The sequence below is a fragment of the Aspergillus novofumigatus genome (assembly GCF_002847465.1).
Source record: "Aspergillus novofumigatus IBT 16806 chromosome Unknown P174scaffold_3, whole genome shotgun sequence".
NCBI classification, from domain to species: Eukaryota; Fungi; Ascomycota; class Eurotiomycetes; order Eurotiales; family Aspergillaceae; genus Aspergillus; species Aspergillus novofumigatus.
The window spans coordinates 2,540,901-2,553,546 of record NW_020194276.1 but is presented as its reverse complement, the minus strand read 5'-3'; the positions used below and the strand labels follow the sequence as shown (position 1 = coordinate 2,553,546).

Below are 12,646 nucleotides of genomic sequence, written 5' to 3'. Positions count from 1 at the left end.
ATAATGTATACCGGTGCAAGAGCCTTTGATAAGCGCTGACGATTGGGTTTGTCGACTCGACAGTTGTTCGTGTGGCGACAACAGCAGCCTGAGTTGGCATTGCTGCGGCGGAGACGCTAAAGACATGACAGCCCCTGATACCGTTTTGTACCTGACCAGGGGATGCAGTGCGCACATCAGCGTATTTTTCCTACTCAATTCACCTCTCTAATAGGTACCGACTGGTACAGACGATCAGATACCCGTACACCCTTTATTGATCTAGAAGCGTTTCTAGGAATGGCTTCGGCTAGATCTTAAATTCCTTAACCGATAGTCGAACGGCAGAGCGCCAAACAAAACCGGCTGAGTGGTTCACAGAATCATGATCCGAATACAGAATGACGACGGATTGGCAGGAAAAAGAGGATCGAGTATGGCACTATCAACGGCACAGCAGGATCTGCCACGTCCCACTGGCCCACTATATGATGCCATAATAACTTCATCTCTGTTCTTCCTTTCCTTGTGGGCCATTCGAGTCTATCAGACGTTGTTGGCGTGAAACGCGGAGTTAGATTCATATCGGCATCTTATTGGATGATGGTTACCTGCGCAAGCCAGGGAAGGCAACTGGTCATGCATGGTATCTTCGTGACTGTCGCGCATCTGTTATTCATGTTCCACAAGAACCGGACTCGATCTATCTAGCGGCTTGTGATTAAGCTTACTGTAGAAAAGATGATTTAGAGAAGAACAATGGGAAAGTAATCGGATGCACTTTTATGTCAATTGCAGGGATGTAAAGGGCCAGTCAAAAATGACAGGATCTTGTTTACATCGAGCACACGAACGTTAGTGTCACAGATTCGAGACAGGGATCACAGTTCGTCCTCAGCTACGTCTTCTGCTTCACTCCCAAGCTCGGCCGCAACAAGGTCTTGCCCTTCATCATCTTCGTCGCCTTCTTCATCACCGTCCTCCTCTTCTTCGCTGCTCGAGCCACTACCATCGCTCTCGCCATCACTCCCAGGATCGTAGTCTTCTTCGTCCTCATCCTCCTGATCTTCGAGCTCGCGCTGAGCCTTTTGTAATTCGCTCTCCTCCGCAGCATTATCGTTCGCGGCGCCAGCAGCATCTTCCTCTGCCTTGGCTCCATTGATATTAAAGCGCTTAGCACGTCGCGCTTCTGCCAGACTCGCGTCTTGTAGACCGTGTTTCTTGATATATGCATCAATACCGGCATAGTCAGCCTGATCAATCATGGACAGCTCAAATTCCTGCGTCTCGTTTTCATCACCATTGTGAGGCCGCACCGCGATGTTGAGGTTGAAAGTGCGCTGAAGGACCGAAGTGTATGAGACCGACTCAATGTTCTCGAAGGCGAAGAAGATTAATGGCTTCTTGAAACCGAAGAAAATACCCGTAGAGAGGAAGAAAAGATAGCCTGAAGGATATGAAAATTAGTTCACTGACGAAGGGTTAGAATTGGGGGGGACCACACATACCTTCTTTGCTACCACGGAAGGCTTTGACATGATAGGCCTTCTCCGCCTTTCGATGCGCCTCTGGCATAGCACTCACAAACTGCCTCTCATCCGGCCGGACGACTTTTGTATGCGATAAATTCTCATTCAATACCCGTCGGACCAAGGCCTCAGCTGTCTCTCCATCACCAGTCCCAACCTGCTGCCCATTTCCGGCGAATGCAGCCTTAGCCGGTCCATCGGAGACAGTCCATACCATGGACTCGAACACTTGTTCGCCTTCCGGAGGCGGGTTGATGCCATCACTGTATTGCGGGATGATACAGAAGTTGAATTGTCGTTGAGACTTCTCGGGCACAGGAAGGCACACAACATGTCCTGTCAAACGTACGGTCAAACGTCAGCACTCTCCAGCTACCAAGCACAACGCGTTCAAAACTTACGTATTCTATCCAATGGAACACCAAATTCCACTTCCTTTGATGTTTGGTTACGCGCGCGCAGAGAACCGCGCCCGGCAGTTACCTCGAGGGTGAGCTTCTTGCGTTGCGGTATAGCAAAGGAGACATCCTGCATGTAGAATTGTAAAGGCGCTTCCGCCTTAACATCGCCTGAAGACTGTGTATCGCCTGCGACATTGCCATTCTGGAGCTTCCGTTTCTTCGCGGCAGGACCTTCGTCGGCCTCTACAGGCTGGGTGGGCGGGTTTGCGTGCCTGGCCAGCAGGCTGGAGGTATATTTAGCGATATCCTCGAAGAGAGGGACATGTTGCGGGGTATTCTCTGTTAAGGGGAAAAAATGTTAAATGTTAGCTTATATTTCCCATTAGCATCTCGTAATCGCAGATGCCTGACGGAAATCCAGGACTGTGAGAGTGTGCGTACCAATCGCATCATAAACCCGTTTCTTCAAAGAAGGTTCAGCAGCGAAGGCATCTTCAATTGTAGGGATACTGGCCGAAAGAGTCTTCGTAGCAGATCGGTTAATTGTGGCAAAAGACATGACGATGTAATTACAAGCTACAGCCCCAAATAACAGAAAGAAATAGCGAAGACGGGGCTGAACTTTTTTAGGCCTTAGAAGAAAGGATGAGAGAGACAAAATCGAAGTGCGGATAGATGGGATGGGATAAAGGACCACGGGCCATCCCCGGCGGCAAATCGCTCGAGATGACGCTCATCTATCTCCATGGTGTCCATGCTATGGTCGCTCATTTGATAAGCTATTAGGTAGCCATTGTGTTGCATCGCAACCAAATGATGCCATTGCGCATTGAGCAGACAAAATATTTGGTTTCTATTGTCAAATTGGTCTTATTGTCTTATGCTACAGTACAATTGTATACACGCAGTTGGATCCCAAGAAAGAAAGGTTGAATACAGTATCCCCAACAGAACGTCATATGGAATCTAAGCAGAAGACCCAGCTTTCTTCGCTGCATTCTGTTGCATGAAATTCGCGATGAAGCCAGCCGTCTGGTCGTCCATAATGAAGTTTCCGTCGGCGTCCCGTCTGGCGCTCATACTCTCGGCCTTCTTAGCCCGCAGCATGGCGAGGAGTTCCCCCTTGGGCGTCATCAAAGACCTGCTTTGAAGATACTCCTTTCTGAGGTCCTCCATCTTCTTCGATTCAACCCATTCGGGGTTGTGCCTCGTCCGGTACTTGGAGAATGGGTTGCGGAGCTCATCGAGGACGCTAGGAGGGAACGGGGCGTTGTGCAACGAAGGAATCCATGTCGGTGTCTCAACTTCCATACGGAGTGTGTCCCATTCCTCATCCTTCATTGTTGCGGGCTCACTGCGGGGCCACGGAATCTCTATGTCCTCGCCGGCAATATATCTCGTGTGCTTTGGGGTGTCTGTGCCGTATTCTCTCTCGAGTATGGGCTCTCCTCCATAGACGTGCTCAACCAAGACGTCCCGCGTGACGCCCGTCTCCGGGTCGTCGAGCGCAACCACGAGTCGAACGTCATCAAGCGAAATCGGCAGGTTTACTGAGTTAAAGGGGGTCTTGTTTCCGTACTGCTCGTTCAACCACTCGGGGAAATGCACATCGGCCTGCAGAAACCGCCGATCTTAGTAGGTAGTCATGGATCGTATGCAACCGTAAGAACGCACCATATTGAGGTCCTTGACCATAACAGTCTCGTTATTTGGGTCCACCTTAATGACCTCGCCGATCTTGCCCTTGTCTCTGCCCTTCATGATACACACCCGGTCACCCGCAGCAATATTGATGTACTTCCTGCGCAAGTGCTTGGGAATGGTCGGAGGATTCATCGCCTGTGGGCTCAAAGAACCAAAAGTCTTTCCATCGAGGCCTGCATCGCGCTTCGGGGCGAGAGGCCCTCGCAACCAGTCTTCCCGGCGTCGTATTCTCTCGGCGCGGACATTGTCGAGTTCTATGCGGTTAAAGGCGAATCGCTGTCTCAATGCATCTTTGAATTCTTCGCGCTCGGCGGCCTTGGCCGCTCGGATCGCCTTTCGCTGGGCCTGATTCCTCGCTAGGGCTGTCCTCCGGATAATTTTCTGCATCTTGAATGATGCTGTCCTAGCAATGGCCAATTGTGGATCACCAACAGTTCCTGAGATATCACTCGGGAAGGGAAAATTGCGGCTTCTCAGTGCACGTGACCGAAAATGCGCGGAACTTAAGAAGAACCAATGGGAGGCGTCAGATATTGTACTTCCTGTCAACGCGTTATCAATAACAGCGAGCAGATGGTTTTGTCTGCAGTCTCTGAAATCTAGTGCTGCTCTGTCAATTTGGATGCTTCTGCACCAGTGAGTCGAGCCCTTCCCCGGACAACTTCTTGCTGGTTATCGATTCTTTTATATCTGTAACTGGTTACAACAGAAGATACCGATGAAATATATATTATGAATGAGTTCCAGATTTGCATTCAGTTAGAACTCTCTAAAGGCTATGGTACGAGTGCTGGATCTTATCTTCTACTCCCACCAAATCCTTGCCCAGAGAGCATAATAATAATAACCAGCCAGAGGGTTGTCTAGAGTGTATAGGCTCGGCATCGAGCAATAGAATGATTGCATTCCCGGTATAATAGTATCTCTTCCCGGCTCTATAGCGCTTTCCTCTCGATCAAAAGCATTTCGTCAAGCCAGGCTAGCTCAATAGTAGCCGGACTCTATGCAGGGCCTTACACCCACAATCACACCAGATTGCGCCATCATTGATGGCTATTCGTCTATGACCAGGGACGACTCGAACGAGCTCAAGTGTGCAGGGACGAGGCTTTCCACTTGGCTAGCACGCCCATTGTCACATACGTGGATCGCAAGAGAGGTGAGACGACAAGAAAATCCAGCCTCATGGAGACGATGTGGCATGTGAAGAATCTGACGAACCGAGTTCCTCTCACAGTCATTGACTTTACCGCTTTGCGAGGAACAAGGTTCATGCCGGAGGGTTCGCCATAGACCTGTTGCAATGGCCTATCACATGGAGCCGAACTCCTTACATCTCAAGCGGAAATGCTCACCAACCAGAGATGTTCCTCTCTCGGAGTGATAAGGCTAAGAGCGGTCATGTGTAGATACAGTTTACCTTAAGCTAAGTGTATATCAATCAGCATGGACAGCACCCTGTTTTGATATGAAACTGTTTGCAATTAAGAACCAAGCACTGTAGACAGTCACGTTGCATTCGACCTTGATCCATTCCAAGAAGGACGGTCACTCATCTCCATGATCCGGAATACAGCTTGCAGCGGAGCAACCCCATTCTACCACTGGCATAATGAGGCAAAGGCCTGGAGAGGCTTCTGACGAACCAGAGGCCACTGAAGCTCTGACGTGTAATGCGCACTCGTTTCAACCAAAGCATGACCACATATGTAGTGATAAATGTCGCTCGACAAATCGCGAAGCATGAAGGGATCGTCTTTTGGACCAAGCGTCTGCTGTTGTTCGGGAATAGCATTGATCCACACGTCCTATCAAGGTGCGAGAAAAGTGATGTAAGATGCAGCACTTCTGCTCGCCCTTCTTTTGTCTGTGGCTGCGTATTCCATTGAGAGATGATTACTCTCTGTACGAAGTATTCAGGGCTGATTGAAGGAGTTATTCTTTTATTAGGAGAACGCAAATCTAAAGGGGTAGCCGATTCCAATAGATGACGTTAGTGTGTATGGGATGGATAGGGGGCTATGGCAGACAAGTATGCACCGCCACGTATGTTTTGACCACTTTGTACCGAATATTGTAAGATACCGGTACCTAATAATCTGTTAGTTCAAAGAAAACAAGCATCCATGGCAACTGACAAGGCAATCAGGATGGAAAGGAATCAATAATAACACCTCAACGCAACGCCCTGCTTAGACCTGGACTTGGCATGGATATCTCTACCGAACATGAAAACGGTGTGTCTGCGCATTTGCAAACCAGCCAATGCAGATCCCGTGCGGTCATCGGTCTCATGTCGATTCAAGGCAACAGCTATAAGGTCTGGAACATCAGGTAAGCCACTATCAAGTATACCAGCAGAAGCCAAATGAATACATATTATCCCCAGTACTGTGGCATTGTACAGGTACAGATTAACGACACGCATGGCCTTTCCATTCTAGACGGACTCCTGCGCTCGGTTTAACCAATTCTTTTGGTGAAGCAAGAAGCAACATGCTAAAGAGACTAATATTACAATCCTCTACGGCATACCCTACCCAAGCTAACCATCATAGAATTATCTTCATGCTGACATGTGAGGTATTCAGAGGAGCTGATGCCCCAGATGAAGAGCTCCGGATCTCGAGCCAGAGTGAGCCGGCATAGAAAGAACCAATTAGATGCCTGATCCTCTCAAGCCAGTCCTCCCAAGCCAGGTCCACCGTCAAGATCTTTATCCATGAAATAAATCGGTGAAGCAATAATAATACTGATGACATATACCAAGTTGTAAACACTCAATACTTTGGAGATCAAGTTTGAGTTATATAAGAGAAGATATAATTTCAACCACCTATTTCCTGTCTGTGGAGAAATCCAAAGTATCCCGTTGAGCAACTCTTACATTGAGACATAAGGTACAGTACAGTATCCAAGCTTCATGGCCATGTACTAGTGTGTATCATCTAAGTGGAGTAGGAAATTAGGTCTCAGCCACGGTGGCTTCAATAAGGGGACAAGGCAACAGCGGATTGAGGCAGCTGAATGTGGGAAGATAGTCCTTATTCTCAACATAATCAAGCAGAGCATCTCTATATCAGAGACAATGAGTGAAAGGACTTTGATATAGTGCCCTTATCATCTTAGATTCTGACTGTATGGCAACTGCACAGAGTATGTAAATATTATACGCATGAAAAGTCCTGGTTGTAAATACAATGCACAATCAGGAAAAGAACAAACACCGCCTGGCTCAGCCACATATTTACCTTAGTAGGTAAGGTTACTGTTGTGCACAGATGGGTCTGGTAAAATTACATCCATTTCACTTCCAACTCGTTTCATGGTCCTGTCTATTGTCCATCAATACGGAGTAGTCAGCAGCATGAGGACGGGACTAATAATACCTAATAATGGAAGAGGACCAGCCGGGGAAAAACGAAACAGCGCCCAAAGAAATGAGAGCGAGTCCTTAGGCCAACCTAACCTCATTATTAACGCCGATAAACCTCTCTTTCCCTTTAGCATCGAAACTTGACACCACCACCATCAACAACTATCTTTCCTCATCGAAGACCATCCACCATCCATTTTCCATCCCAGTCTTTTTTGGATTCTCTCCATCTATAGATTCAAATTAATTCAAAGCTCGCAGTCCCTCTCTGTCTTTCCTTCCTCTTCTTCTCCTTTCAATACCTCTATCTTTTAGTGTTCCACGCCGTTGCGCTTGTTGCTCCCGTGCACTGTATGTGATAACCCTTTTTGCTCCCGGGCGCCTGACTTGTCCCTTTCTCTACTCTCGACCACCCTCCGCCTATTCCATCACTTATCTACCTACAACAGTACTCCTGCCTCCTTTGCTGTTTACTTCTCATCAACGCATCCCATCGTCTCTGCGTTGTCATCATTAAATTTTCTAAATCATTCGCTGATCATTGTCTCCTTTAAAGATGGCTGAAATCCGCCGCAAGCTTGTCATCGTTGGCGATGGTGCCTGTGGTAAGACCTGTCTTCTGATGTAAGTTTCATATACTCTCCCTGCCTATGGCGATCATGATCATCGGCAGCACCGAGCTTTTCTCTTACTTGAGCTAATCCGATTTTCTTTGGATAGTGTCTTCTCCAAGGGAACCTTCCCTGAGGTTAGCTTTCCCCAGCCTTGCCGTTTATAATCGTACTACCGGTGCTTGCTGCTCGATTCGAGTCAACTTCATCGTTCAGTGCTCGAATGACTCCTGTCATCTGACACTCCACAATTCTTCAGGTCTATGTCCCCACTGTTTTCGAGAACTACGTCGCCGATGTCGAGGTCGATGGCAAGCATGTTGAACTTGCCCTTTGGGATACTGCTGGTCAGGAAGATTATGACCGTCTTCGTCCTCTTTCATACCCCGACTCCCACGTCATCCTGATCTGCTTCGCCATCGATTCCCCCGATTCCCTTGACAACGTCCAGGAGAAGGTGAACAATAGCCCAGGCGTCCCTTTCTTTCACCCAGGAAGAGGGGGAAAGTGATTCATGCGCGCGTACACAGGGGCTGACAGCGTTCATAGTGGATCTCCGAGGTTCTTCACTTCTGCCAAGGCCTCCCCATCATTCTCGTCGGTTGCAAGAAGGATCTTCGTCATGACCCCAAGACCATTGAGGAGCTGCACAAGACCTCTCAGAAGCCAGTCACTCCTGAACAGGTATGTGACCTGCCCGGACATGAACTTGCTCTATAGATTATTGACATATTCGTCCAGGGCGAGGAAGTTCGCAAGAAGATTGGAGCCTACAAGTATCTCGAATGCTCCGCACGAACCAACGAGGGTGTCCGTGAGGTCTTCGAGGCTGCCACCCGGGCTGCCCTCTTGACCAAGACCCACAAGAAGAAGAGGGGGTGCACTATTTTGTAAACTAGTTTTCGTCTCCTTCGCAAAAGGTCTGTTACATTCGGAGATTTTATCAACGGATCAGCGTCTCCAATATCTGGTTGCTTCTTTTCACTGAGAGGGGGTTCTCTCCGGTTGGCGTGTGCAGATGTGCCTGTGTGCGAGTGTGGATGATGTTCGACTACGGGCACATGAGCTTCATGGGAATTATCTGGCTATGCAGTTGGTCGACTTTGTTCTTTTGCAGTCTTCTATTATTTTCTTAGGGAGGCGTTGTCTTCATAACCTCGTGGGTTTCCCTTATTTTCTCGCTTCAAGTTCTCCTAGCGTCTACAGGGCTGCCCGGCTGCTGTAGCAGCGAAATATTGCTTGGTTCCTAGCAAGCAACGGGAAAAAAAGGGGCGGCCCACGACTGTGAGGGCGTATGGTTCGGAAGCGAGCAATTTGAGGATGGCGTTCTGTCGCGTGTGTCCCGCCAACATACTCTGAGAAATTGATCGAGAAAGGGAGTCGGAATCTCGTGGTATGATAGACGATACCTATCGCACCGGGTACTCCAGCAAGGGTCTCATACTTTCCTTTTTTCGGTTAAAGAGAATGCATGAAACTGTCTTCGATCGTTGACGCTCGCATCCTTCAGTCAATCTAGGTTTTGTCCTATTCTCCATGAGTCCCAGGATGTCCGAGTGATCTCAACACAGATGGTTGCAATAGTGTCACCTGCTCAGGCTCCCAACTAATAATAATGCTGTTACTCATTTTGTACTAATTATGTACTGCCTGTTTTCCGCGTCGATAGTATCTGCTTATATCTTCCAATTGACAACGTAGAGTATTAGCAACCTAAGTCCAAGGTAGGCATTGATGAGTGATATGATCTTACATTGTAGTTGTTTCTCTTTACCACGGGTATGTTTGAGCAATGTCTTCAGAAGAACTAGACAGTATGACAACACACTTGTATTGCTACAGTTTTAGTATTCTGGTAAGCAGGATTACTCCTGAGTCAGGCCCATCCCTGCATCCACGGAGTAGATAGTAGCGTTCTTCAGAAGAGTCATGTTAAAGTCGACCGTCTAGAGTCTGCTACGGTCCGAAAAGTAGTCTACAGGAGAGTAACTAGTAGTACTAAGCAGATTATGTGTCATTCCCAATAGGGCTGGTGCCAGTCTAATGAGTGGAGACCCCAATAGTGCTTGATTTAAATAGATAAATGCATGGCTATGCTCTGCTGCGAGCCCGATACTATGCTAATAGACCAAGGGGTGGCTGATTTAGTCCAACTAGATACTCACAGAGATCGTGCTGTCACTTATCAAATTGCAGTCATGTCGACACTGCCGTGTATTTTTTACCGACTTTCTCTTTTCAATGTTGAGTGCCTTTGCGTGAATACAGAAAGAAGAAATGTGGTATCTGAGAGAAAGTTCCTAAACCCGAGTATATGACATTATCTGTTCAGGCTTAATAGATTCTCTATATATCGTCTCGCATCAAGGCTCAGGCCCTCTATAAGTTTTCCCGGCCCCGTCTCAGAGCGGGAGGCTTGCAGTCCCGGTGATGATGCACCACCGAGATCTCTGAAGAATCGTGTTCCACTGCCACCGCGAGCATGCCCCGATGCCGAGACGTGGTCGCTCGCTTTGCGGACTAGGAATGCTTCCCGCGCGGGAGGGGGAGAACAGCCTTCGCCTTTGCTAACACTTGAATTGAGATCGTCTTGATGGTCCGGGAGTTGTGCGTCAGTGATTCGTACCCAAACGATCCACCAGCCGCGACTAGTCTTGCATGTTCGCTCGAGTTCGAGGGGACGCAGCCTGGTTTCGGCGTATGTGCTCAGGAGGCGCTGGTGAATGTTGAGACTCTCGACGCGGGACCACGGCGAGGTCTCCAAAGAGTAGTATCCGAGATCCGGGATGTTCGGAATAGAAGACCGGATGGTCAGATTTGTGGGGTCGTAAACGAGATCGTAGACCGGTAGGTTCTTGGTTGAAAAGCGTTTGTTGAAGTCGACCGCATTCTCGGACATGAAAATGCGTTCTGCGGCATTTGCAGGTGATGTGGAGTTGCTCAATGGCCTCTGGAGGGGAGCGAGTTGGTGATGAATGCTTTGGTAGAGAGAGACATCGTTCAAGGACGGCGCTTGAGGGTCGAAAAGGAAGGTGTATATAAAAGGTTGATTCTGTTTGTTACATTAGCTGACATCTTAATGAACAGGCCTGGTAACGGGACTGAACGTACGACATAAACCACTACCCGCAGCTCAACGGGTTCCGTATCACCTGCTGCGCTTTGTCCTGAATGACCAGGTCGTTGGACATACAGAGTCCGTTGGACTATCTTCTGTGTTAAGTTTGCTGTTGAGTCATCCCTGGCGTTATCTTCAGGAGATTGGTAGTCCACAAGGTCAGAGTCATCACATAGACCAATAATGAATTTTCCATTGGCCTGGTCCTTGGGTTTGGTGTCGTTGCTAACGCTCGGTGCGCTTTCTTCAGATGCTTCCTGGGAACAGTCAGAAGACTGGTGCTCTTTCCTTGCGTCCGACTCAGTCTCTTCCCGCTTCAGTGCCTCAATGCGGGGGTGTGTGCTGGTTGTGCCGGACGGAAATCTCCAAGACGAGCCGTACCCGAATGTTAGATACTTGACCAGAGTATCTGATCCAAGACCCATCCAATCGCTGCCCTTGTCGCCCCTGGATGGGGAGTTGTCAGTGCTACTTTGGCGTGTCCCTGGTCCGGCCTCCTGCGCAGCTTTCGATGTTCCTACTACGAGAGGAGGGGGTATCCCTGGGGCAAAGCTGCGTTTTGTTTTCGTGAATTGGGATTTGTCGGTACGGCTAGCTGAGAGAGATTTCGCAGCTGATCGACCACGGTGTCCCCTTCGGCGTTTTCGCCGTCGCGGTGACGTCGGATCTTCACCCACCCCATACGCATCATAGCCATATCTGAAGATCCATTCCATCCACTGAGAGACCTGTACCAGAGAAGACCTCGAGATGTTGCCGGCTCCGGAGAATATGACACCATCTGAGGGACGAGGGTAGATGTCCGAACCAAGCCAACTTCCCTGATTTTCGCTTGCGTCAGCAGGATCTTCAGATCTCTTTGTCTTTGCTAAATCCTCCGCCGCGGAAGGAGGATCGCCGAACCGGGAGACGACTAGATCCACTAGGCCGTCTGTTCTGAGCACATAGTCCTCAAGAACCTCTCTCTCCCCGCTTCCCCATTCTTCCTCGCCCACTCCGATGCCAAGCTCGCCGCCAGCAGAGAGCTTTATGCCATTATATAATTCAACGGTGGGGTTCCCGGTCAGGAGAATGTCCCAGCTCCATGCAAATTTGCTCCAAAAGCGCTCAAGAAAACTGCAAAACGAGGACCTTCCAACGCGGTCGTACAGACGCTGAAGCGTAAGCTCATGATGAAGGAGGAATATGGAATGCGCCCGGCGTAGCTGTTGTTTCAAGAGTTGCGGCGGACAAATCTCTCTGGAGGAGTAATAGAAAGGAGAAGCACCGGATGTATCTTGCTGGGAGGCAGCGCCACTTGCTGAATCATTGGGAAGCCTAGTGAGATCTATCGACTGTGATCACATCGTCAGCGATCAACTCAGAAATGCCCCGCGACGCCTTACTTACTGCTAGTATCCACCAATTTTCCTCCAACTCATGTAGTATGACGGTCGATTTTTCTGTCTCCACATAATCGACCGATTTACCCTGGGAAAAATTCCTGGAGTACCATCTCAGCTTTATTCAGCCTCTGCAAACGTTGTGATTCGAACCTGGCGAAGCTGACCATTCCCTGCGCCAGTCCTATCTGGCGCAGCCTCTCATTTTGTCCCTCAGTAAGCTTTGCATCATCGTTACCGACAGCCGATCGTTCATTTCGTCGTGATCGCTCTGTTCTGGAGGTGTAAAAAACAACCTGGTCGCCGATACTTTCGTCTGTCGGTCCGAGGAGGGGGCTGTATATCGCAAGGAATGAGAGCTGCGCGGGAACCACTGAAGTCAAGTCGCTATCTGGCATCGCATGTTCAGATCATGCCACTGCTCATCACTGAGATGTGGCACACTTGAGCACGACTATGTCGTTGGAAGACGAGCTGCGCTGATCAGATGGCCATGTTGACATGGTGACATCACGTGGCTGAGCATCGGGAAAGCTTCCGCGGAGC

General features: G+C 49.0%; 5 protein-coding genes across 5 annotated transcripts; 1 reads left to right on the top strand and 4 right to left on the bottom strand.

Annotated features, from left to right (window-relative positions):
• Positions 1-749: 749 nt before the first annotated feature.
• rtt106 (putative negative regulator of DNA transposition (Rtt106)) lies at positions 750-2,587 on the bottom strand. The gene is made up of 4 exons (XM_024824045.1): positions 2,351-2,587; positions 1,910-2,248; positions 1,488-1,844; positions 750-1,426 (listed from the first exon to the last, which is right to left on the bottom strand). Exons 1-4 carry the CDS (start codon positions 2,466-2,468, stop codon positions 861-863), a joined length of 1,380 nt encoding a protein of 459 aa, XP_024684287.1. The 5' UTR covers positions 2,469-2,587; the 3' UTR covers positions 750-860.
• A 170-nt stretch (positions 2,588-2,757) lies between these two features.
• On the bottom strand, positions 2,758-4,036 carry P174DRAFT_404579 (mitochondrial 54S ribosomal protein uL24m). The gene is made up of 2 exons (XM_024824044.1): positions 3,584-4,036; positions 2,758-3,523 (listed from the first exon to the last, which is right to left on the bottom strand). The coding sequence occupies exons 1-2, from the start codon at positions 3,998-4,000 to the stop codon at positions 2,876-2,878; spliced, it is 1,065 nt and encodes a 354-aa protein (XP_024684286.1). The 5' UTR covers positions 4,001-4,036; the 3' UTR covers positions 2,758-2,875.
• Positions 4,037-7,200: 3,164 nt separating this feature from the next.
• rho1 (Rho family GTPase RHO1) lies at positions 7,201-8,494 on the top strand (the record flags this gene model as incomplete). The annotated part of the gene is made up of 5 exons (XM_024823351.1): positions 7,201-7,613; positions 7,710-7,737; positions 7,860-8,057; positions 8,150-8,284; positions 8,321-8,494. The coding sequence occupies exons 1-5, from the start codon at positions 7,546-7,548 to the stop codon at positions 8,492-8,494; spliced, it is 603 nt and encodes a 200-aa protein (XP_024684285.1). The 5' UTR covers positions 7,201-7,545.
• Positions 8,495-9,732: 1,238 nt separating this feature from the next.
• Positions 9,733-12,549, bottom strand: P174DRAFT_440290 (uncharacterized protein; the record flags this gene model as incomplete). Its single annotated transcript, XM_024827023.1, has 3 exons — positions 9,733-10,652; positions 10,712-12,052; positions 12,107-12,549. Coding segments are annotated over 2 exons (2,073 nt in total), but the record flags the coding sequence as incomplete, so codon positions are not given.
• Positions 12,003-12,562, bottom strand: P174DRAFT_139590 (uncharacterized protein). Its single transcript, XM_024821127.1, has 2 exons — positions 12,108-12,562; positions 12,003-12,052 (listed from the first exon to the last, which is right to left on the bottom strand). Exon 1 carries the CDS (start codon positions 12,496-12,498, stop codon positions 12,184-12,186), a length of 315 nt encoding a protein of 104 aa, XP_024684283.1. The 5' UTR covers positions 12,499-12,562; the 3' UTR covers positions 12,003-12,052; positions 12,108-12,183.
• Positions 12,563-12,646: the final 84 nt, after the last annotated feature.

Bases quoted from the DNA above. Each gene is read 5' to 3' on its own strand.
- rtt106 (XM_024824045.1), bottom strand. From the start codon at position 2,468: ATGTCTTTTGCCACAATTAACCGATCTGCTACGAAGACTCTTTCGGCC. The intron at 2,249-2,350 runs GTACGCACACTC...TCCCCTTAACAG, and splicing joins ACGGGTTTATGATGCGATTG to AGAATACCCCGCAACATGTC. The intron at 1,427-1,487 runs GTATGTGTGGTC...CATATCCTTCAG, and splicing joins CTTCCGTGGTAGCAAAGAAG to GCTATCTTTTCTTCCTCTCT.
- P174DRAFT_404579 (XM_024824044.1), bottom strand. From the start codon at position 4,000: ATGCAGAAAATTATCCGGAGGACAGCCCTAGCGAGGAATCAGGCCCAG. The intron at 3,524-3,583 runs GTGCGTTCTTAC...CGGTTTCTGCAG, and splicing joins TGGTCAAGGACCTCAATATG to GCCGATGTGCATTTCCCCGA.
- P174DRAFT_139590 (XM_024821127.1), bottom strand. From the start codon at position 12,498: ATGCCAGATAGCGACTTGACTTCAGTGGTTCCCGCGCAGCTCTCATTC.